The 26,306-nt window shown below is 42.4% G+C and overlaps 1 protein-coding gene across 5 annotated transcripts in view; it reads left to right on the top strand.

Annotated features, from left to right (window-relative positions):
• The first annotated feature begins 2,046 nt into the window (after positions 1-2,046).
• hivep1 (HIVEP zinc finger 1) overlaps positions 2,047-26,306 on the top strand; it is a 61,135-nt gene continuing 36,875 nt past the window's right edge. The window contains exons 1-2 of one of the 5 annotated variants that reach the window (XM_040122751.1): positions 2,047-2,101; positions 4,581-4,715. In XM_040122751.1, coding sequence (XP_039978685.1) covers positions 4,676-4,715 — 40 coding nt within the window. In that variant the 5' untranslated portion in view covers positions 2,047-2,101; positions 4,581-4,675. The other 4 variants (XM_040122749.1, XM_040122752.1, XM_040122750.1 and 1 more) reach the window with 4 other exon arrangements.

Genomic DNA, 26,306 nt, shown 5'->3' on the forward strand with positions numbered 1-26,306 from the left:
TAGAATGATACCAAAGTTAGAGCAATATCTCTCCTGACATCGCGGAACAGCGTTCTGTCCCATAAAGGATCGGATGATCACTGTTTGCATTCATCGTGAAATTTACCGCCCTCTTGTGGCCACAGTAGGGCTATTGTCTCTGGAAGCTAGGTTGACTAGCAGCCGCTTCTTCTGTCACTGCACGATCTGCGTCAACCGTAGACGTGAGTCGCACGTGTGTAAAAAATGGTTTACGGGCACGTAAGGTCCGCCATCTTGGACAGCTGCTCTTGGTCTCGACCGCATTTTGAAAGTCGGCAAATAATTGCATATTGTAGATTATAAAGTGACGTATAGTAGGTTTCATGTGAATGAGCCAGTAAAGCAGTCTAGCCAAATTTAAAGACTGTGCTGGATTATAAAAAAGCATGGACCACCTTCTCAAAGTCTGGAGTTTGGGGATTTTTTACTTTTTTTTTTTTTCATTTAACTTTTCATTTCATTCGTGCTCATCTTCATCTCTTATCGATCTCTGTCTCTGGTCTCTGACGCTTTAAAATGGCGCCCACGCGACGCACATCTACGGTTGACTCAGATCGCGCAGGGACAGGACGTGTCCTTACTGCCAATTTCGTGGGCGTGGCCGTGTCCCGCTGACAACGGCTGGGGAGGAGAGCGGCCTGTTGTTTGGACGGTTGCGCATGCGCACTGTGGTTAATTCTGCGCTCTTTGGCTAGCTACAGCTAGCCACAGACAGGTGTGCTCGTCAAACGCTGCCCGTGACTCAGCTTCCACCGTTCCGGGATCAGTTACGATATCGCACACGTTACTATGCAAGTTAGTTCCTTAGTCTTTTCTTCCTGAGCGTTAAGAGGTAGCAGTAGCGAGTAAATCAGCAAATTAAACCGGGATTTATTATCTCTAATTAGCATAAATTGTCTGATGTTAGTTAGAAAATGTTTTTCCACTGTGGTTTTAGAAAATACTGGCTGTAAAATATTGTTCCACACTTACGGCCTTGTCTATAATTCATATCTGGTCCTTTAATGAATTTGTTATTTTTTTTAAATTGGTTAATGCATCCGTCCCTTCATCCACTTTCTGCTGCTCATCCAGGCCCAGTTCGTGTTTAGTGATCAAATGACGATATTATCGGTAATTATTGTTATGCACTGCGGGAAATCCGTGACTCAAATGTGATATGAAAGTCAATAATTTAATGCATTTGGTAAATAACTATAGGTCATATCACATCTCTACAGATATGTGTCGTGCTTTGGCCGGTATTACTGGGAAACTGGTATTAAATTGCGTTCTAAAATTATTAAATGTATCTCGGTGAAACCCTGGAAATTTACATGTCAAGCACTTGTAATGGGTTATTTCGGATGAAAAGTCCCATAAAATAACCCTGCTTTGGGCTACAGGAGTCGTTGCTCGGCACCAGCGGCGGCCGCAGTTTATCCATTTTTTATTATTTCCAACCACGGGCCGCTGTCCTGGTGCAGAAAGACCCACTGTTATGTGCCTGCTGCGGGTTTGTGCATGGGAAAGCCCGGTCGGTAGTGGCGGAGGGGCACAACGTGACCTGACAACAAGGAACCTCCGGGAAAACCGTCAGTCCTAAACTATGTGCAGAAGAGAGGGTGGGTGGATGGGGGGCCGGCAGGGGTAGAGGTAGGGGGGGGGGGTCACGACGAACGACAAGACCTGCGGCTCCTCGTTAATGGACTGGAAACGTCCCTTAATAGGCTTTCGCGGCGAGACGAGGAGGAGGCGGGGGAGGAGGAAAGGTGGCTCGACGAACACGGGGGCGAGGACGCGGGCGAAATTTCGATCGCCGGTGTCGGGACGAGGAGTCGTCGGGCCTGTGGCGGAGGCGGCGGCAGCGGACGTCGGGAGCCCCCCGCTGCCCTGAGAGGACACCCCCTCTGGCTGGGAGGCGGAGACGGGACCCCCGTTGACGTCAGTGGGCCTGTCTGTTTCCTGCAATAGAAAGTGAGCGACAAGGTGAAGGGAGAAAATATAGAGCTGTGCCCCCCCCCTCCCCTCCCCACCGCCATCCCCCCCTCATCACAGTTAAAGGTGTGTTACAACCCTGACAGTAGCTAAAACTGCGCCCGTGAGTATGAATAAATTCACTTGGAGTGCGCCTGTTTTGGTTTCTTTCCCTGTGTGTATTTCAAGCTCGAGCCGCCGCCGGAGCGGGTGTCTTGTCACTGTGATATAGGTCGCTGTCTGTAGCTGCAGCGTCGGAGAGTCGGACATGCTTTTATCGCTGTCCGCCGTGTGTCTCTCGTCCGGGTTCCGCTCGCCCTGAACTTTGAGGGCTCTTGAGGCTACTTTGATCGGGGACAGGCAGGTGAGCCGGCCATTTTTTTTTTTTTTTTTTCGTTGTTGTTGTTTTTCTTCTTTTTTTTTTTTTGGCGCAGTGTTGTTTTCGCTGCGAGGACTTCTGCAGCAAACCGAGCTCCGAGGAGCCAACTCCGGTGCGTTCTCCGCGCAGCGCTCTTTGTTGCTCTTTTGCCTCTGTGGGTGAGCCGGGCGCTATTTCTGTCGCCTCGGGTGTGTTCGTTTGTTCACCGACGCCGCTAGCGTTGTGATAAATGTGCATGTGTAGGGGCTTAAGGGTTCGGTCGCGGCGGGGTTTTGTCGGATAACGGGAAGCGTCCCGTTCGAGTGCTGTTGCAGAGACAGTGAGGGGTTTTCCCTGGCTCCTCCCTCACTTACAGGGCGTTCACGTGTTGCAAACGGGCACAAAATACGCCATTCCCACGCATTGTTTTTTGCTGACTTCATTGCATGCAGTCAAATCCCAGTTATATCTTTCAGTTTGCCGCGTTTACCGTAATTGCAGCCGATGAACTTGGCGCTAACCTTCCATGCAACGTGGGCAAATGAAAGGGGGAGGGAGGAGGAGGAGGAGGGGGGGGTCTGCTCTGCATCGCTCTGTTTATATTTTCTGACATTTAATTCTGGTTAATCATGCCACACAATCTCAGGCACCGTCACAGCCGCCGCCGCCGCCGCTTCCCTGCTTTTACATAATGCCTCTGGTTGATCCTCAGGTGTAAACGGAAATCATTAGTCACCTGCAAGCGCATACCAGGCTGACTGGGTTAAGGACATAGCGTTACAGCGCAGAATAACCGCTCTCCTGTCATTATCAGGGTGTTTTCTTCGAACGCCTGTGTGCACACACACACACGCATGAACACACACACACGCACACACGCGCGCGCGCACACATAGACAAGCAGACAGGCTGGCGGACGGACTGACTGACTGACTGACTAACAGACACGCCAGAGAAAATGTGCACGTCTCCCTCCTCCGCCTCAGTCGCGCCGTCGAACCTGCACCGAAACCAAACTGTGCACCGCTGAAGGGAGCCAGGTGAGGATCTCTCCATGTTTGTACCGTGCGACTGCAAGTCGACCTGGATGTGTGTTTTTTTTTTTTTTTTTTAATGCGACCTGGTGCAGGCGCCGTGCACAGTGAGTCTGTACCGAAATCCACCGTGAGATGATGTCATTGCTCTAGCGCCACATGTACCCACTGTATGGAGCAAAATCATCACCCAGTTGTAGTAAGTGTTATGTAATATTGTTGATCTGAAACAAAGGCTGATCCCTGAAGCACCGCTGCTCACTGCAACGTGCATTGCTCCGGCGGGGTTAGAGGTGTGATGGGGACACGGTGGAGATGATGCAAGGGCAAGAAAGCTCAAAAAACATGATTGAATTAGACATTTAGTCTGAGTTTTCTGTCTGTGCAGGGGTGAGCTTTTTTCTTCTGGGGTTGTTTGCGCACATCAGGCAGCGCTCAGAGGCTTTTTGCAGCTCTGTGGGTTTGAAATCTTGGTAGCATTTAACTTCAGCACCCACCTTTTTTGCATCACGTTGCTTCTACCAAACCAGATTTTGCATGAAACCTATATTAAGCCGCTGATCTTTCATTTTTATTAAAGGGCATCGAAACAAATCAGACTGAAAACAATTCCCCCGCGAAGGTGGGTTCAGCCATGGCCCTCTTTGGATGTTTTGACTTTTGGCAGTGATCTAACTTCAACAGGCAGATATCTCTGATAGCAACCTCTGTCTGGCCACCGAGCGTTCATTGGCACACACAGGACCTTGTTGTTTGCATCATTCGTCATCGGCGGTGACATTCGTCAGAGTGAGGATCAGGCACCCTGTATCCACCGCTGACATGTCAGTCAGTCGTTTCCCATAAACAACAGCCGATCGTCCACCTCTCTGTCTTTTGTTTGAGATCAGAGTGGCAGATAGCAGCTGCTGCAGAGGTTGCACTGATAGGGGGGAGAAGGGGAGATCATATTCTCACCTCCTCCCACTGACAGCAGGCAGTGGCCCGAGTCTGCACCGCACGTTGTTACAGAGCAGCTCAGAGAGGAGAGGGCCTGAAATGAAAAGTCCAGCTAGGGCACCTGTTTGAGGAGTAAACTCAATCAGCGGCTCTGTCCTTGACTCCCAGACGGCTGCCAAGTGTGACAGGCCCACATAGTAGCTTATTGATCTGTGGAGTTCATGTTTAGCTGGTTCTCACTACATTTTTTTTTTTTTTCTTCTTTTCTGTAGATGTACCCAGACTGTGGCTCAGGAGTCGGCTCGTCTCAAGGTCCAGCGTTAGAAACCGCTTTCTCCAAGATGCACCTGTGAACTGAGGCGGAAAGATGCCGCGCACCAAGCAGAACAACCCGAAAAATTTAAAAGGTGAGTTTGCAACGCCCGAACTTTTTCTGAAATGTTTTTTTTTTCGAAAGCGCACTTCCTGTCAGCTGGTGGACCTGAGATTTGTTGTTTGGGAGATTTGGATAGGAGCAGTTGGCCTTCTGTCTCTGTCAGGCTGTTTTTGCAGTAACTATAGTCACGGCAATGTGATGAAATACGGAAAATTACTTGTTAAAACAACTTGCCAATGTGCGGCTGCACCAGTGTAGTCAGTTTCCTGTGATTTCTGGCACTGAGACGGTGAAATAGGTTTGTTGTGTTGCCTCCATTTGTCGTTGCCGTCTTCTTGCACCGCTTACATACATTATTACAGCCTCTTGTATCAGCCGTGGGTAAGCTCGAGTTTGAACGTAGTGTAACTTTGTGAAAATGGGCTGCATCAAATAGGCGAAGACATAACTTTGACCAGGTGTAAATAGTGTCATGGTGGAAAGGTGGAAGAGACGGAGGAGGAATTTTTTTCTTTGATATTTGCTCCGGGAGCTTGTGACGGATCCTCATTTTACTTTCATGATGATCTGAACATGTACACTCACCTTAACAGAAACTAGTAACTGTTGAAAATCTTTTAAACCGAGATGGAAATTTTACCAGGTGCTTTTGTTGATGTTAATTTATGACCATATGTAATTGTGATACAGCCATCCTCACCTTGGTTTAAAAATAACAAACAAAAAAACCCCGCCAAAGTTCAAAAGAAGTGATCGATGAATGATCGTTGAATTATGAATTAGGTAACAACAGACGTTGTAATATGTGATAGCTGGTTGATGTACGTATGCCATAGTGGCCTGAACATAGGAGGACCATGAGTCTCTCAGAGTTAGTCGGCCCTAAAAGTGTTTCGTTGGTCCAGTTTAACTTTAACAGGAGTTTTTTTGAAGGGTCGTGTATGATCAGACTCACATTCAGCTGGTGCGGCAGGCCCCCTGACCTTTACAGCCAAACCAGCATCGTAGTTGCCCTCCTTTCGCCCCGCCTCCACAGTGCAGTCAGCAGCGAACCAACTTTCATTTTCAGCCATGCTTCCTGCTGCTGTATGTAATGAAGCCAATACGTGAACCCTCCTCTAAAACTTCTGTCACATTAAAACTTGAGCTGCTTTTATGATGGACAATATGATACGGCACACCCCCTCATATCTCACATCTCGACAGTGATTTTGCTTTTCTCGTCATGATTGATGAAAACAAACTATTCTGGCCTTTATTCGTCTTTTGTAAATGCACTGTATTGAGATAAAGTGGAGGCTGTGGCTGCATGGTTTGCCACCGATCTCCCTCAGCGGCGATAGTGTGGTCATACAGTGGCTGTAATCTCAAATCTGATAAAGCCACGGCTGCTAGAATGCAGACGTGAATTTTCGGAAAATATTTGGTGTTTCTGAACACGTTAACATCAGTAAGAAACCGGGCTAATCTGAGATGAAACGAGCGGGCTCTTAAATGATCCTCCCGCAGCAGCAAACACTTATATAAACAGAAATACAACAAACTGCATTATAAGTACATATCAAATATAATGGGGGCGACAGCATCTTGAAGTTGCAGCATCTTTCCATCCTAAGACAGAGCACCAATTGGCTTGAAGGACTCCGCGCTATCTTGAAAACTGACAGATTCACGTGTCAACAGACGTTTGCAGTTCACAGATCTCACAGAATTTGCGGCGTTACATGCTGGGTGTGAAAATGTGCATCACTGCCATTCCCCAGCAGTCGATCCACAGAGCAGATTTCCTCATGTCTGTGAGCGGCAAGCCAGGGTCCCTCTGTTTATTTATCATATAAACACTTCCTGTGTGCTGTTTTCTCATTGAGCTTACTTGGCCAAACAACATAAATAATTAAGTTTTTTAGAACAGTACATTACATCGTCCAACAGAGGACGAGAGCAACGGCGGCCAAACGATCCTTGATTCTATTTTTAACGGTTACTGTTCCCTTGTTTCTCCTGGTGCAGACAACAGTGCTGCAGCTGCTGCAGCGTTTTGGGATTTTCTTTCTTTAAGCATAAAAGATCTGGATTTAAATAAGAGCATAACTGGAAGGAATTTGATTGGGATGGACGATCCTGAATTCAGGGGGAGACACTTTGTACTCGTTTTGTGTCTTTTGGTGTTGTTTTGCATCTTTTTGCAGTTATTTTATGTCACATTTTATTTGTTTTTCATCTGCTTTCATCTTTTTTTTTTTTTTTTTTTGTGCTTTTGTGTCACTTCATGGTTGTTTCGCATCTCTTTGTACCCGTGTCTCTTTTTGACGTGGTTTAGCGTCTCTTTGTGGTCTTTTGATTGACTTCCCAACAAGAAATGTTAACACTTCATACAGAGGCTCCTTTCAATGTTTTGAACTGGATGTAACTTGCCCTCACCCCAGTTCTGGTGAAGTGTCTGAGTATGATGTGGGGAGTACCCAGCCCAATTCCTACTCGTCAGATAAACTTGTTGAGACATTTGTTTGGCATCTTGTTGTTGCTTTTGACCCAGTTCATCACCTCTTCTCCCAGGCCTGTACTGAAGGCGTTTCCTTCATCAGACAGGAAATGCTAATTGCATGGCATGCTATCACATGCTTAAACTCTGCTGTGGAGAATGTCTTTTCCTGGAATCTCAAAGAGCCCTCCTCACACTGCCCTAAATCTATCACATGATGATGCTTAATGTCCAGGACTAGCTTTAAAAACACGCTGCTTGAAGCTAAACGAGCCTTTAAAACAGTATTTTCTTTGCTTAATAACCCAGCAGTAATAAGTCTTAGCACAGATGCAAAGGTGGCATTTAATTCAGTCCTCTGAGTTTTGGCTGGATGATGGGAAGCCTCTTCTCGGATCTTTTCTGCCTCGGAGGCTTGGCAGCGGTCTGACTCTGGTATAAAAGAAACCACACTAACATTTTCTCTCCCGGTCGTCTGAAATCTGACTTGACACACTCTGTCCTGTCAGGGGACACACAGAGTGAATTGTTTTACAGACACCAGCCCGACCTGGCTGCACTACTGACAACTTATCAGGTGAATTTAAGGCAGCACGCTGCTGCTGCTGGTTACGCTGTGAGAGGGGAAATGGAGCATGTAGGAGGGTACGAGTACAAGCTTGCAGTCAGTACAGCTGCAGCCGGAGCTCTAGACAAAACTTTATATGAGCAATGATACGATAACATCCTCCCTTTTTTTTCATTTTCATTTTTATGTTCAAATATTTTCTTGAATGCAAGTTATGCATTACTGTAAACCATCATTTCCAAAAGGGAAAAAAAATCCCAGTGGGAACTTTATTGAATATAAAAAGTATATACTCGTAAGCCGGTAGATATAATCTAATACCATGCAACACAACAGCCCTGCAATGAATCTTTACTTTAAGAAGCTTACGATGATCGGTTTCTTCTGTTAATTCTCCTTTAGAAAAAGAAAAGTAATCAAAATCTCTGTAGTGATGTTTCAGGCCGTAGTTAGTGGTGGTGTTATATTTGACTGATTTACATCGAGGGAACAAAACGCCTCCAGAACAGAGGTTCCCGCACTTTTTAAAATAATGGCACTCTTTCGTAAATAAATATAAATAAATAAAGAGAGAAAGAAATATAAATTTTTTTTTTTTTTTTTTTTAATGGCTAAATCATGTTTTATATGCCCCCCCCCCATTTTCTTTCGTAAGTTGAATGTTGGCCCAACTCCCTCTCTCCTGTTACATCTGTTGTCTGTTGGTATGTTGTTGTATCGGCTCCATACAAATAAAAAAAAAACAAACTGATTTACTAAAGCGGCGTCCCAAACAACACACACGCATGCATGTGGGTTTTTGTTTTTTTTTAAAGCTAAAAATGACACCACTGATATCTGCTGTAAGAATTTAGTTTAACAAACTAACAAAACAAATAAAGGCCGACGTAACAGATGAAACATAATTTAAATATATGATAAGTAATAAATCAATTCATATTCTCAGTTAGAGCTGCAGCTAAGTTATTTTCATTATTGATTAATCATTCATTCATTTTGTCTATAAAATATCAAAAACACTGAGAAAAAAAGGGCAGATGTATTCAGATGTGTTGTTTTGTCTGAAACCCAAAGACATTCAGTTAACTTTCATGTGTCACAAAGAGAAGCAGTAAATCTTCATGTTGGAAAAGCTCGAACCAGAGAATGTTTGGATTTTCTGATTTAGAAATGATTTAAATGATCAAACAATTATCAAAATTATTGCAAATTAAGTTTTTGTTGATGGAGTGATTGACTAATCCAATTCAAGATCATTCGTATTATTAATTATCAACTAAATTTTTTTTACGATTAATTGTTTCATCTATGAAACCGAAAAAAAAAAAAGTCAAATATTCCCACCACAGCTTCACAGAGCGACCGCAACGTCTTCAAATGTTTTGTTATTGTTTTGTTTGGCTAAAAAAATATAACCCAAAGATATTTATTTTACAGTGATATATGACAAAGAAAAGCAGGACACCCTCTCATCTGAAAGGCTGAAATTATTTTTCTGTTGCTCGACTCATCGACGTATCGACCAATTGTTTCAGCTCTAAATTCAAAGCTGTAGCCCTGTTCTCAGGTCCGGACTGTATTAAATGAGGGCGACAGAATATTCAAAAAGCTATTCAACGCAAACATGACAGTGTGATCCTGCTGAAAGTTTACTAATCCTTATAAGGATTATCACCCAGCCCTAGTGAGAAATACTTCTGGAAGCACCTGGATTGTTGTAGATTGTACAAGTGTATCTAATAAACTGGCCGCTGTTTGTAACTGAGGAAATGAATACAAAGTGAACAGATCAAAACAAATGGCAGAGAGGAAGGAACTGTGTTTGTTTTGGTTTTGATGAATCTTTGGGCTACTTTGGGAGAGCACTCCTGGCTGTATTTTTAACTAAATCACAATAAACCATCGCATACTGTAAACAGAAAAAGAGGAATTGTCCGCTGCTTCTAGCTGTGCACACTTTGTTATTTTCTGATCCTTTTTTTCTTTTTCTTTTTTTTTTCCCGCTCTAGAGACATAAGGAAAGAGAACCTTGCTTTCAGGTGCTCAATGAATCATTTACCCTCCAGGGATAGTTGTGAGATTCATTCATGAAACTCGACGGCTCATTAAAACAAATGTGAACAGGGTAAAAAGCTTCACTCGGGTCTTAATTTCACAAACATTCTTACACTTTTAACGTCGTTTTTGCGGTAGGCTCCGAATACTTTGAAACCCTGCCTTGTCAGTGTAAAGTGCTGCTGGGTGTTTGTGTGTGTGTGTGTGTGTGTTTGTATGCGAAGTGAGGAATGATCCTATGACGCAGTTTGTGGGTAACAATGGAGGAAGTTAGGAACTCCTGTCCTGCTCCTTTTTTTTTGTTTACTTTTCTCAAACAGCTGGTCTCTAAGCAGCTCTGGAGGGATACACAGTGGTTTCCCCTTCACGCAGACACCCTCGCTCTCTGCGGACATCAGCAGAAGTACATAATAATATTATGATACTCACTGCTGAGGCCCGTCACCAAGGGGAGGCAGGGGGGCGCTGTGCATGGCACATCACGTGCCCCTTATTACACACCCATCCACCTCCCAAAATTCATTTTCAAGTAAAAGAAAAGAAATTAGACAAAGAAGCCGGAAACCCACCTCCGGGTGGCTGAGGTCTACTTGTATTATTCTTGTTGTTATTTTATTTTATTTTATTTTATTTTATTTATTTATTTATTTTACTCTCCTGTTACACCCCACTCTCCTGGTCCCTGTTATCCACAATAGACCTATCCTTTTTTATATTATTGCGAGAAATGTGAGGGGTTTTTTTTCAGGAGGTTTCCTTATTATCCTGTGCAGCGTCCTGTAGTACTTTGTGTCAGCCTGTCGATCTGTTGCGTCAGAGGGTTTGGATCGGATTCAAACAGCCTCTCCAGCATGGACTAAATAAACTTCAACTCTAGCTTTCAACCAACGGCAGCACTTAAAAAGTGTGGTTTTTGTCATGAGCGACAGCTCCGTGCCGTCTGTGTAGTTACCCTGAATTCTTCCTAACTGTGCCGTTTTAATTGTCATATTGTTTCGCTGATATAACGCCGCGATGCTGTCGAGATGTGATTAACTGTATTGCAAGGACATTGTGAAATTATCTGAACACCCCAAAAAAAAAAAAAAAAAGGTCAGATGGCCGTCCAAGAAGTTTTCTCTTGCTACGAGCAAACTGTGAAATAATGAAATATTAGGGTTTCATAATATGTACACTTAGAAAGGTTTCGTTTTACTCAAACTAAACAACTTTTATTTCCTGTATCATGAGTGTTTCTCAGTGTTTAAAAGTGAGATTAAATATGTGTTGCATTCAGGGCCCCATGCAATCAAACTAACCCACTTGCTAGGCGTACATTACACCTATGCAAACCCACGGAGTATCACTGACCTTTTACCCCAGGTGGGTTTCCATTTAAGCAGAAAAAAAGGTCTGTGGTTCATGTAGTCTAAAAACATTTCACATTTTGTTACACATGTAAATTACAACTGTTAATAAATCGGTTCTAAGTTTTCAAACTGTACAATTTTAGGATTTTATTCAATGATATGAGAGGTGGAAATATAGTTTAAAAAACTGAGGGGAGTGGATTTGTCTTGTTAAACAAAATGTAAAAAAGTCTTAAAACGACTGGAAATCTGTTGCTGGAAAAGTGGAGCTGCCCACCCCGTTGTCCCATGGAAAGACGTCACTGCTGGACCGACCCGGTCCTGCAATAACAACCTTCAAAAACGGAGTAAAAAAAAAAGTTTATTCCAGAAATCAAAGTTGTTTTTTTTTTGCCTCAGAGTCAAAGGGAATGTACTTAAAAATAGCTGGAAGTGATTTCTGATGGAATAATACTTACTACTATTATTATTTATTTATTTTAAAAAAATATATATTTTTTTGGAGTCTGTACCTGTAAGATCTTTTTCCATTTACATGGAAAAATGCGAAAAAGTGTGAAATCACTTATTGAAAATTCCACCTCTCCATGCCACCAAGGAAGCTCTGATGCTAACACCCTGAGTGACAAAAAGGTAAGAGATATTCATTATTATTATTATTATTATTATTATTATTATTGGGCTTTTAGACACCGGCAGCTAGGAAATCTAAATAGAAAACCACGATGTAGAGACAGACTCTCATGCTCTAACATTAGTAAGAAGAACAAGTCGAAGTTTTAGTGCATTTTTCCTCTGTTGAAAACAACTGCATGTACAGCTTCTACACAAATCTACAAGATGATGATAATGTGATAAACAAAAGTGTACTGGTTGTCATGAAATTTCAAAAAAATAGAATATGTACTTAAACTGTTGTCAGTGCTCACGATTTGCATCCTGAACATTATATAATTTATTTGGACATGGAAACATGTCTAGAATGCATCAATCATCAATCATAAGTCATATTTCTGAATTATAGGTGATGTCTATGTCCAGAGAGCAGTGGAGACCGTGTGGACCAACCTGAGTGTGGACACTAGCCTTACGTGGTTCGTCCTGGTTGGCCTGTTTTTTCTAGATCTGTTGAAGAAGAGCGGCCACAAATGTCCCTATAATCCTCTGCAATGGCACGGGGCATGGAGGGAGGTCGGCAGTTTGAACTACGTCGCAGTGAGGACGGACGACCTGCACCATCCTCAGCACCTTCAGCACAATCAATGTCTCGGCTGCCTTCACACGGACACAGGCGAAGGTTTGTTCATTCTTTAAACTGCACACTTGGACGTTGTCCTCGGATAAGGTCTGACAGCACCAGAGTAATGGACTTTTATTTCAAGACGGTTATGTTTGAGGTCTTATCTGTTTGTCTTTTAGTTTGCAGGACATCTTTAATGACCTGTTCACAGATTTCAGTTAAATCTGGTGGAAAGTTGGACCATCGGTTACGGAAAAAGTAGTTTAGTTTTTGGGGTGGATGAAGAAATATTTAAAGGAGTCTTCACTTTGTAAGATAGTAGCCGTTTGAACGGTTTTGGTATTTCCTTATGAACTGGTGTACTCACTCGAATGAAAACAAACTGACTCATGCATCTCATTATTTTCTATCCCTGCGTGCATTTTGACGCAGATCTGGATTCAGATACAGATTATAAACATCTAAACAATTTCTTTTTTTGTAAGACAAGATAATCTTTCTTGGTCCCACGCTGGAAAATTAAGTGTCTCAGCAGTAAAAGTACAAGCACAGATGAACAGTATGGATAAAACAGCCTGACCAGTGCTGGATTTTTGATGCTGATACTGATATCCAACATATCACAATCATATAGGGATTCATTTTTTATTTATATATTTTTTAAAACATAAACACAGAACATGAACAATCTTGATATAGATCCCTCACATTTTTAATTTTTTTTATTGTAACTGTACTTATAAATTACCACAAACCTAATTTGACATTTCTGTACTACGATCTGCAATTTGAAGGTTATCTGCAAACATAAACTTTGAGTACTTTACAGTTAAAGCTGCTTCGGTTTGTATGTTTTCCTACTACCACCATTTCTTTTATATTTATTAAAGTTATTTTGGTAACATTTTAGACTGGTGCGGTAAAATTTAAACTTTCGCCTCCGCTTTGAATACAAATGTTACTGCCGTGCTGAACACTGTGTGGTAGGACGGATGGCCTAGTTAGTTGCAATGGAAAACTGTGACCAGGAGTTAAAACACACTGATTTAGAAGTGAGTGCAGTTTATTAAACTTTATGACAATTTGCACTGACTTGCGATTACTCTCTCTCCTCACGCATCTACTGTCTGTAGTCAGTTTTAACCTCCTGCTGTGAGGGGCTGTTCATCCAGAAACACCTCCTCTGGCTACGTGGTGTTTCTCATCTGTCCGTCTGTGTGGCGTTTGGTTTTTCTCTCCCGCTCCTCAAAGTGCCCCTGAAAATGCCCACAGACTTGTTAGCAACACCAGTGTTTATGGAACTGACTCCGCATTCCTCTTGTCTTATAAAAGGCTCCTTGCACCGAAGCCCAACAGGTCTGGTGCCCCTGCTTTAGCGGAGAACATGCTGCGTGATAAATGGTGAACAACTGCAGTGAAAGGGGGGGTACATTTAACAAGGTGGAAAATGTTTACCCTATAAAGCCGGTGCAGGGAGACTGAGACGGAGTTTCCCCTTCCCTCCAACATTCCTCACTGTGCTGACAAGGATGTTTATGCACAGAAATAAAGTTTGTGTTTCTTAATACATTAACCTGATGGCTGACTAATGTTTCGAAGTGTAAATTGGCAAGGATGGTGGATTTACTATGCTTTAAGCAGGTGACGATTGTTTTTTAGGAGCCAAAATTTGAAAGGATGAAGAAAGTTCAGGGCACATATTGTTTTAAGGAGGCTCAATAATTTTCAACAACACTGACAGCAGTTTCCTGTTAATGATCAACTGTGCATATGACCCTCCGTGCTGACTGTGGTTAAATATGCAGGGTCAGGATCAACCACGCCAGCACTAACCTAGAAATGGTCCGAAGCTGGACACACAGTTGTTTGTATGTTGCTTTAAAGCTACAGCACAAGGCTTGAGGACAGCTGAGCTTCATTTACGCCTCAGAAGTTTCTCATAATGAAGGTCTGAGAGGTTTGTGATGCCTCGTCTGTCCGCCCTTTGCCCCGGCCTTGTGCTTCATGTCAGACCTGCTATGAAGTTCCTCTCCAAATCCCTTTTAATGCCACTGTGAGACCATGGTTTGGGTGTCCTGTCTCCTGGACCACACCACCGCTTCAGCTGTTTTCAATGTACAAAACTGAATGTAAATGATGAGCCCTACTTAGTAGCTCCATTTCTTAAAGATGAACTGAAATTAAAATTCATTTTTGCCAAGAAATCTAAGAAATTATCAGTGTTTCTTTCTTCTGATACACTTGGGTACATTTGAAATAAGAAGACATTGAAAATTAAAATTTTCTGCTAAACTTGTATTTTCCAGTCGGTGTGAATGTTTGGTTCCAACTGACAATAGCTGTGCTGGTAATACTGTACTGGTATGAGGTTAAAAATATATGTATCACAGTATAGAAATATTCTGTTACAAGTAAAAGTTATGCATTCAATATTTTACTTTGATAAAAGTACAAAAGTATTAGAATCAAAATGTACATAAGTCACCAAAAGTAAAAGTGCTCCTTGTGCAGAATTGCACAGAACATCTTAACATATATGTACCTACATCATAATTTTTTGTTGAATATATTTTGTTTTATTAATCTGAATCTGCAAAGAGAGAGGAAAAAATGTTCTTTTCAAATCCGCTACATTTATTTGAAGGCTTTAGTTATTTTCGAGATGTAGTGGAATAAAAGTATAAAGTATTGGAAAATGGTAATACTCAGGTAAAGTAAAATACCTCAAAATTCGAACTAAGTACAGTATTTGAGTAAATGTTACTTTCCAACACTACTCATTACTGTGAGTTTTCACAGTCTGGTTATTTGCCATCATCACAGTTGGACCCATCAAAGTCACACGGTACCTGAGAACATGGTAAGAATGGAGCTCGTTCATTGGTGAACCGTTTGTGCCTGCGTATTACCGTGTTCTATTTTACGCAGGATGGCAGACAGCCTACCTCCCGCGTTTTCAGCTCAAGACCAAACATGGACAATGGTGGACACCAGTCTTCTCATATATCAGACATTGCAGTTAGGTTTAGGTTTAGGGCTACAGTTAAAACCCAGTGCTCGTTTCAGTTATATCATTACGATGCGTCGATATGATCGAATCTGTAGCTGAGTAAAGTGAAAATCAAGGGACAACTGAACAATATATTGTTTTGAAACCAAAAGATTCACAACATCCTTCGTAGTTAACTAGGTACTGCTTTTCTTTCTCTTTTCCACTATGTTCAACAACCCGCCCAGTGTCAGATGAAACAGAAATACGCATCTATCGTGTGTAGAACAAGTCATATTGCGATCTTTTGCACATTAATTAGGCCGAGTTAACATGTTCTCGCCCTGGAACGTGGCCACAACCAGAGCTCGTCTTGACATCTCGTCTGGCCTAGCCTCTGTTCCACTAGCGTCTGTAAATCAATGCCGTCTCTCTTTCAGTGTTTATTTCAATGGTCTTTATGAAAAACTGTGTTCCTGGGGTTTTTTTTTTCTTCCATATTGTACGACAAATCGCCATCCACTACCGCCAACTACAGTTGCTATTCGAAATTGAAACCTTTTTGACTTTTGTTTCGTCCACATCCATAAAACTCACCATATTTTGCTTCTATAGTCATTTTTTTCCTCAAATCTTTAGCTGTAATCTCTTCTGTCTAAAAATGTTTACACCATATTTGAGCTAACCTTGACCCCTCCACTCCGCTCTTCTGTCAAGCCGTGACATTTAACCCATAAGGTTGCGGGCTCATGGAAAACGGCGTCCGGTAAAAAAAAACAAAACCAAAACATTACATAAATAATATTTGATCGTTCGAAAAAACTCCTCAGCTAAACATATGAAGAGACTGTCGTTTTAGCCGTTAACATAGCTAAAAATGTCAGTGGGATATTGGATGAGGTTTTAAGGTCCAGTTCCACTTTGGCTGTCTGTGCAAATACAACAGCAAAGCAGGTCTTCCCAAACGTTGAATGACATAAACGGACAGATGTCATACAAACAGGACATACAGTAACAAATGCTATGTGAACCTGTCAAAAAAGAAGAACGTCTAGTATAAACATGTGTAGGCTACACAGAGCAACAATGTGCTGTGAAGGGCTTGAAACATAGAGGCCGTTTACACAAACATGTCCAATTGTTTTATCCTCTCTTGAAAAATGAAATATATAGTAATTACAGTTTAGGATTTCTTGCACACAAAGTGAGAAGAATTTACATTTGAGTTCGATTTTTAAATGTGCTGTAGGGTACTGAGCATGCCCAACTGTAATTTAGACTGCTAAAAAAACATTTGCTCATGTAAATGCCTCAGAGGTGCAAAGAAAGAGTTAATGTCCCGGCCTCAACGAATGGATTTTTACATGTTGTGTCATGCTCAGGCAGCCAAACCAGTGTTTCCGTACAGTCCCTAGAAATTACAGTGTGTGAATGCAGGGGATTCACACAAAGGGAACTTCTCTCCCAGAGGCAGGAATAAACCAGGGTTTTAGCAACAGTAACTACAACAGACAGGCTGAAACTAGTTCAGGGATGTCTGTTTAACTTGGTGGTAACCTCAGAGAAGCTTTCGCTTTGACAGAGGCAGAGCTGGGACAGGGAGGGGCCAGGAGGGAGGATTTTTTTTTTTTTTTTTTTTGGCCATATTTTATATGTATGAAATTGAATATAGTGGGGGAAAAAAAAAACAAGGCTCACTTTGTCATCCTGAAATGTGGCTTAATATCTATTCCTCCTTTAGCGCAGGAATAAAAGCATATACTTTACAGCTTTTTCACCGTGTGCTGCCTTTAATGGCAGGCACATCGACTCAGACACTGCAAAATAAATTTTTGATGATGGAAAATGTGATTTATCAGAGACCGGGAACTTGCAATCTTTTTCCATTTTCCCTGAACTCTAATTGTGAGGTGCATCTCAAAAATGAAAGTGCTTTTAATCACCTTGGGCTTTCACTAAGCGGAGGGCGTACGCTCCCTGACAAATCAGCCCTCAGGGTGAATACACTATGGTGGCGGAGAGGGGAACCTCCGCAAAACCTGGTAACATCTGGTTTTGAGGAAACCAATTTGTCAGTTGGCCAATTTGTGGGGATTTCAGATGGATGTAATTATTATTATTATTTTTTTTTGACATGGACATTTTTAAGGGTTGATGGAGTTGTGTCCCAAATTGGTTGTGAACCACACTGGCAGTAAAAAATTAACAACACGCGCTCAGTGTAAATTCACTCAGCTGAATCAGTCAAGAAATATTTTCAGCTTTTTACTTTATTGGAAATTGTGTATGTTTTTAAAATTTCAATTAGATGCTGAGCCAAACAACGCACCTTGTATTTGCTTTCTAATGAATGCTTGGAAAAAGAGATGCAACAGTTAGGTGATTAATTGGTCAACTCTTCATTTAAAAATTAATAGGCAATTATTATAAGAATTGATTAATCATTGTAAGTCAGTTTTCATGCAGAAACTGTCAAATAGTCAAAGGTTCTACGGTCTCAAGTTTTCTGCTTTTCATGCCTACTTTCTGATAAACTGAATATTGTTGGGTTTTGAACTGTCAGTTGGACAAACCATAAATTTTGGTGATTTTATCTATGCTGTAGTAAATTGTTTTTGTTTTTTTTACTACCAGCAGCATTGCCAGACCTTTTTTTCATCAGGTCTTTATAGTTTTGAGATATGTTATGATCAGTATGTTTTTTTTGTCATTTCTCAAAGTAGGAATATCTCGCTTTTCCTCTAGTTTGTACTGATATTTGTCTCCCATGATAACTGCTCTGCATTGAACCAAAGACCTAATATTGAAGAATCTGTTCATCCTAATGGGGCTCTTTTAATTATTGCACTGGAAAGGTCAAACAGCCTATATAGAATAGGCCTATAGAGTGTAGGCCTCACTTAAAACCGATTGAATTCATGATTTTTTTTGTTTATTTTTTTTTTTTTTAAATTCACATCTCGCTTGAGATCCAACCAAAAATGCTAAAACGTTACTTTTTCAATACCAGGTCTGCAATGTTTCATTATCGATTAATCTGCTAAGTATTTTCTCGATTAATTGTTTGGTCTATGTACTGCTGAAAAATGTCATCACTAACTCCTAAAGCCATAGCAGACGTCCTCTGATTGGTTATTTTGTATGACCAACAGTCTAAAACCCAAAGACATTCAGTTTACCATCACATGAGACAAAGAAAAGTAAGATCCTTGCAATTAAGAGGCTGGAGTTGTGTAATGGTTTGCATTTTTTTTTTCTTGAAATGGAAGAATAATTGGTTATTAAAATAGTTTCTGAGTATATTTCAGCTCTATTCAAAACCTCCCAGCTGGTATTGTAACTGCCCCCAAATATTTTTAATATCAGGCTTGTGTTTTAATCCGACTGGACCAGTTTTGTGGCTGTAGCTTGGTGTGCTCATTTTAATTAAGTCCCACTTTTGCTTTTCTTCCTCCCACCTCACCTAAAACCATTTGCTGTGTGCAGACTCTCACTTTGAATGTGCCTATTTGCGAGACGTTGCTGACTAATACCACAGCTAACACCCCCCCGCCTGCTCGTGTAAAAAAGGTCTTGTGTGCGTGCGTGTTTCAACTGTATGCGTGTGCACCTGAGTTTGTGCGTCGTGCACCTTCTCGTCTGGGCTGCGGGCGTCGCTCTATGGAGGCAGCAATGTATTTTCTTGTGAGACAAAATGTTCTACGAATGATCAAGGCATCATTCATTAATATCCTGCCAAGCTTTTTTTTTTCTTTTCTTAACCTGTCACCACTCAGACGTCCAAAGCTAAGGTAGATGTGTGTGTGTGTGTGTGTGTGTGTGTGTGTGTGTGTGTGTGTGTGTGTGTGTGTGTGTCTTCTCCATCAACCCACCACCCACTCTGCCATTTACGTACAACCCCCTGAAGACAGATGACCCACCTGTTTACAGCAACGTATGTGTGTATCCTGGGCTTCGTCTGGGGTCACTTACAAGGACTGCTGCCCAATCAGTCAAATTATTGGGCTTAAACTTTTCAAACTGAAGCATTAATGAAGGGCTCAGGCAGGCCGAGTTAAATTGGAGGTAACGAACGGTGACCTCCTCGCACACACACGCACCTTTTCCCTCCACAGGTGCGCTTTTGCGGCCTGCAGAGCCACTTCCTGGAAACTTGGTTGAGCAGCATTGATGTTGGCAACTCAGAGAGGTGAGGGTTGGCGTAGGAGCGGGAATGATGAGGTGGGGAAAAAAAAACAGGGTGGGGGCCGGCAGGATTTGCCTCCGCTCACGTCAGCGCAGAGACCCGGAATAGTGGAAGGAATTCTCCCTGCGGAGGTGAAACAGTACCAATGCTGGGGCTGGATGTCACATTATTAAGAGATGTGCTCATGACACATTGAGGGGGTGGAGAGCTCCTCTGCACACCGAGGATATATGTCATCTGCAGAGAAATGCCCCAACAAAACCGGCTTCTGTTAGACGTGGGCTGCTCATTCCCAGGGGGTCCTGTTTTTATGACTGTGGGGAAAATGTGACGTGAGTTAGGCTGCTGGAGTAAAGGGGTAAAAAAATAAATAAACTAAAAATTAAAAAAAGCTTTGGAAAAACTGCTCAAATTAAAAAAGAAACTAACGTCGGCCAACCGGAAACACTTAAAAGGGTAGTTGTGTGTGTGTGTGTGAGTATGTGTGCAGCTGCATGTGTGTGTCTATGCAGAGCTGGCATTGCCTAATGGTTTGCACAAGCAAAGCCCAATGTAGGGGTTGCCAGGGAAACAGAGCAGCATGAGTCTCGGTCTGCAGGTGCTGTGCCTTGTGTCCTACTGCTGGAACCTCCTACGAATGTGGAGGGAGGGGGGAGAGAGGGGTAACAAGACAAAGGAGGGCAGAAAAGCAGTCTGGGGAAAAAAGCTCAGGGAAAACTGGCGAAAGCAGAGTAACAAGCAAGGAAAGTTGGGATTATTATGACAGTAACGTCGGACAAAAGTGGGGTAAATGGAGACGGACTAAAGCATGGTTAAAGTCAGGCACGCTCCTCGTGACATTAATCTAATCGCAGTTTAAAGGATGGGTTCACAATTGTTCATGTCTCTCTTAGAACAGTAGTCAGGTGCCCATGTGGTCACTGAAACAGGTTTTGCCAGCTATATGTCCATACTGGCTACAAAAAAGATTTCTTCTCAATGCGATTTCAGTGCAAGTGGTGGGGGACAAAATCCACAGTCCTCCATTTTGTTAAAAAATTAATTCCAAAGTTCATATAAACCTAATGTGAGGCCTCAGCTGTCTGAGTTAGTCATCTTCCAAAGTTAGTGTTTTTAGCATAAAATTCCCTCTTTGTGTTTCCCCTTTTGAGCTGCAGTGGAGGAATAGTAACAAAAACAGGAAATGTTTTACTAAAAAGGCTATAATTTTGAAAGATACCCCCTTGATTAAACTGATCTGGATTTAACTAATCCGGCACATAACATATTTAGGATTTTGTGCCCCATCACTTACATTGGAAATGCATTAGGAGGGGACTGTTTAATGGCCACTATGAACAGGGGGAGCAATTACAGCAAGCAAGAACCGTCTCAGTGTTCATATGGACACCTGACAATTGTTTTGAGACAGAATGAAAATATGAATTGATGCACGTTTCTGTCCACTACTGTTACTGCAAATATTAGGGGTTGATTTGTCAAGATAAACAGCTTGGGGGCGCTAGCTGTCCAGTTGGTGCCAGCAGGGCCAGTTGAGCGCCAGTCAAACCTCAAACGAAGAAAAAAAAAACCAATGCGGAAAACTTGATGGAGATAAGCCTTTTATGTTTGTTTTGCACATTTATTTGAGGAACGTTGCGATCAGCTAAGCGCAGATCTGATTTTTTTACGTTTCTTCAGTCGACGTTTAAGTGACGGGCTTCAAGCTCAGCCCGATTCATTCACTAAGTCTGCGTCCATTGCACCAACAGCAACTTCTCCACCTCAGCCAAGTGTAAAGACTTTTTTCGCAATATTTTGATGCAGTTTCTTTCAATTTGTGATGTTTCCACTCAGGTTTATTTAAAGATCAAGTTTTAAATGCACCAAAAAAACAAGAGGATGGAAAATCACTTTGTGAGGCCATAGAAACACTAATTGTAAAGAAACTTATTTCTGTATGACAAAAAGCCATCACTTCAGCGGCTCGATGAAGCAAGCAATGGTACATACTCCCACGTCTGAAAAGGTCTTCGGCGGAGGACTTCGGCAGCCTCGCAGCAGGTGATCGTAACCAAAGTCACGCTCCTGCCGTCAGAGAAGGCTAGAACGAACAAGAAGAAGCGGCTCTGAGAGGAGGGGAGGCAGCAATACTGTTGATTCAAGCCTTGAGTAACTAGCAGAGTGCGGGGCAGTGAGCTTTGAGGTTTGTCAGAGAAATGGGCGGAGATGGCTGCCTAACATTTGCTAATTGTGTGCATGTCAGTTCAGGTCTGGTGGAGAAAGACGCAGTTTCCCCATCTAACCTATGAGTGACAAGCCCGGAGGTACATCCAGACATTCGTAGCTGGTTCAAAAACACACTGCACTGTGATTCCCCTTCTCTCCTCGTCATCGTTTTTCCAGGGAAAGTTCGTCTGTTGCGGTCAGGCTGTGCTCAGATCATGCATTGATTCATAAGGCTGTTTGGAGAGCTGCTGACTCTGACTTCCCTTTCTGTATGTTTATGAACACATCCACTCTGCTATTAGTATTAATGGGAGCACTTTGCTGCAGTGACATAATACCCCAGTACGTAATTAATTAAATGTCAGCATCTTCATTCTGCACACTCAGATGTACATACTGCAGGGACAGTAATGTATTTTTCCCAGTGATTACACATATTATAGTGAATTTAAGATCATAAATTACATTAAAGGCTCTATTCAGCCTTCAGGAGACTTTGTCCTTGACTCAAAGCGACAGGTCCTCTGCTGCTGTGGCCGCCAGATGTTGAGGTGGAGGAGAGAGCAGGTGGGCAGATGGGTGAGAAGCAAGAAGTTGTCTTTGTGGTTTCCTTAAGGTCAGGCCGTGGGCTGTATTTATCAACACTGACACTTGCTGTTTCTCTGCTGCGTGGGACGTCTGCCATCATCACTGCAGCGCGGCAGCCAATCGGAGCGCAGCAGTGTGGTTGTGGTTCTCAAGAGTCACATGCTTCAGGCAGGGGAATGACTAACTATTAGGCCTCATGGGAACTTTGCTTACAGGCGACAAACAAACCCCCACGACACATTAAAAACACCGTCAGAAGACATGTCAGTTTGCTCTCTTAAAAGTCTCCACTCAGCAATCCTCTGCTCCTTTAGAGATGGACCCATCGCCTGGCCTCACTGGTCCTTTCAAGCTGGTTTTTGTGCCCCCTCCAGGGATCTGGGCAAAGTGAAGAAGCTCAGGGGGGAAATTTTTAGAAGGCTGGGCATTTAGCAGCACAAGAAGTAATTTGAAATGATTGGAAACTGCAGCTACTTTTTTTTTTTTTTTTTTTTTTTGGTAGTACTGGTGCTATTAAATCATCTTATGTGATTTTTCTTGTATGTTAAATGTTGGCCAAGAAGGAGTTATCTGTTAGTGAGCTTTAGAGATGTTGGTGAACATTTTTTGTTTTCTGTTTTTCTTTTTTACTTTGGGCTGTTTCTAACCACGTCGTAACTCCGGCTCCATACTTAGACTTACTTTAAAAATGTAGGTTAAGTGTGCTTAAAAGCCTGCTAAGGGGCTGGCCTGAAAATCTTAATACTAGTGCCGAAATGACACCTGAGTTTTTTGGTAGTGATATTGAAGATACTTTTTTCAGATACCTTTTTTATAGACAATAAAACCTTTGAGAATAGTGTTGCCAGATGCTGAAAATCCAATAACTGTTCATTGTTCTCCAGAATTATCATATTTCAGAGCAAACTGTTGTACCTTAACCCCTGAAAGACACCCCGATTTTTTTCTGCACAAGCCCAAAAATAATTGTACGCAAAATATGGAGGGTACTGTTCTTCAACTCTTTTCATTATAGTCATAACTCTGGTCTCCTTTTGAAAGGTAACTCTTTAAATGCTAGAACCAAAAAGTCAGAGTCAGTGTAAGAGACACTGAAGCAAAGTTTCAGAGGCAAGAACATAGTCTAAATAGCGGCACCTTTTGTGTGGAAAAGACTTTGGAGCCAAAGTCACAAGTCTGAACCAATTTTCTGTGTCAACAGCTGTTGCTGTGATATGAGGGTCCTAAAATGCTTCGCAGAGATAGAATCAGGAGACTCAGAGCTTTCAGACAATGTGTAATTTGTCAAGGCTGTGTCAAGATTGAGTCTGGTACAAACCAAAACACATCTCAAGTAGCGTTACCAAGGCCAAAGCGTCCCATGGGTGGAACAGTGTAATTTAAAAGGTTAAAATCTAGACTGCAACACACCCAGAACTGAGTTTGCATCATGTTTGAATCTGTGCCCAAGATTTGTAGAATTACTGATCATACATTGTACAAAGGGGTGAGTTATTGTACAAACTTGATAGTTATTGTACACTTGGTGACACTGTTTGAGAAATATAAACACGTTTTCTAATGCTGCAACAGTTACTTGCATTGTCGAATAACCTGCTAGCTGTTTTCTCGATTAATCGTTTAGTCTTTGAAAGTCAGACAGAAAGGGAAATCGACCGTCACATTTTCCCAGACCCCAAAGTAACATTTTTTAAACAATACCAATCTTAATCTATCTGAAAATTGTTGTAGGTTAATTTTGTGTGATTGTTTTATCAAGCAATTGTTTGTTGCTCTAATATGTTCATCTGACAAATAAAAGCCAAAGTTTTCAAGTGTTAAATGTTTTCTAAGAAGCTCTACAAGAACTTGGCCCATAAAAATACAGCCTAAAATTGGCTTTTTTAACAATTCAAACTATCTAATAATAAGCCATCTGATTAAAAGAAAGAAGTTGACATGACTCACTCAGAGTCTGGGGAAGCAGAGGCTTTGCTGGTCTGTCAGCAGAAAGCAGAATGCTGAATAATGGAGCTGAAAGCAATAGAACTCAAGAATGAAGGCGTTTTTACGGGAATCAGTGGACCACTCACATTTCAGCAAACAAATTCCTTCTGTAGGGCCTCTTAAAAACAGGGTCCCCACCTCATATCATGCCTGTTCATTCATAAACTCAGCTCTTTGTTTCGACCGTTTCCTCACTGCTTGTGCAGGCCACTTGCCATCAACAGGAAATAATGCATGTTGTTTTGTCTGTGCGGTTTGTGTGTTTGTAAGATATTGACTGAGTGAGGAGGTGGAGGAGGAGTTGGAGGAAGTGAGTGTTGTATGCCCAGAAGTGTGTGAGGGGGAGGGGGGACCGTAGGAGTGCGGGAGGGGGGTTCGTCCTTGGCTGCCCAGACCCAGTGGAATCCAGCGGGTCGATGGTGAAATATTGAAAGCGCCCCAAACAGGGAATGAGTCATGAGGGAGGTTGAGCCAGGTCGGCGAGGTCGGGTCAATATTTTCAAGACACGCACACAGGCTGACGGACAATGCTGTACGTCCACACGTATTTAGAGCGGGGTCAGGAGGTTGGCGGCCGTACTCGGCTCTGTGCAGGAATGGAGACAGCAATGACAGCAGGCAGTCAGGTGTGAGAACTTGATGCATTGTGCCGCCTACCTGCAGGTCTTAAAAAGTCTTAAGATGCATTGAAAAGCCTTAGAGGGTATTAAAAAAGTCTTAAATACCAGTTACAAATGTCTCAGATATTCCCTCTCGCCTGATGTAGGCAGTAATGTCAGTTATAAAATGTTTCTGTATCTGATTGCGATCGGTGTCAACGGCTGATCCGGCTGAACCCCAAAATATTTAATTTACAATGATATATGACAAAGAAAAGCAAGTACGCCTCTCATTTGGCATCATGTCACTATTTTGCTTGAAAAACGACTGAAACGACTTATTAAAAACAATTAATCGACTATTTGTCTCAGCATTATTATATACAGCTGGGAAGTACTGGAAAAAAATGCGACATAATGGTAAATAATTGTAGGCCATGTTGTCCCTACTGGTTTTCCATCATACTTTCATATTTTGGCCAGTTTGATCAGGCATCAATTTTCATTCTGTGTGGTATCAGAAAGGTCTCACAAAGTCTTGGTGAACCCTGCAGAATCCCTGACTGTTTGACGAAAGCTTTACTGTGGGAAACTCGTGCTCCACTCCCCTCCGCAGGGTCAAACGGTCACATCGAGCCTCCATCAAGCAATTGCGTCAAGCTGATTATCAGGTCAGTAGAAATAGATCTTTTTTTTTTTTTTTTTTTTTTTTCCCCAAATGGAAAGCTGGTCAGCCGTGCAGCAGCGGCAGCAGCAGCAGCGCAGTGTTTCTACAGGCACGGAAAATGAAAAGGGGGGGGCAAAGCCGCCATCAAGGATGGGGGGGCAAAGCCGCCATCAAGGATGGGGGGGCAAAGCCGCCATCAAGGATGGGGGGTGGAGGAGAGTGGGGATGTGGATGGCAGAGAGCCAGAGTTAAAGGTGTGAAAGAGAGCGTGAAAGAGTTGAAGAATGATATCAGGTTAAGAGAGCGATAGAACAAATGTAAGGACGGTTAATAGGGAGGCTGTGAAAATATGTGTAAGAGGGAGGAGGAGGAGGAGAAGGGGGTGTCTGCCTGCTGGCAAAGCTTCATCCTCTTGTGTAACATGGGACATCTTTTCCTCTAGCTGCTGTTGCCACGGGAGAGATGGGGGGGGGGGGGGGGGGTTCTGAGCTCCTGAAGCCTCATGGGTGGGAGAGACTCTGGGGAATTCCGAGCTGCTACGATCCCCAACCCAAGGGTGATTTGGTTATATTTTTAAATCTCGCGTTATGGATGGTTTCAGTCAAAACACTAGGCAAAGCTGCTGGCCATCCCCTCCAAAGAAATTTTGAATAAAAATTAGGAAGCCTCTTACATGTGAATCGGTGCGAGACAGTCAGAACCTGT

Source organism: Xiphias gladius, chromosome 24, assembly GCF_016859285.1.
Source record: "Xiphias gladius isolate SHS-SW01 ecotype Sanya breed wild chromosome 24, ASM1685928v1, whole genome shotgun sequence".
Classification (NCBI taxonomy): Eukaryota; Metazoa; Chordata; class Actinopteri; order Istiophoriformes; family Xiphiidae; genus Xiphias; species Xiphias gladius.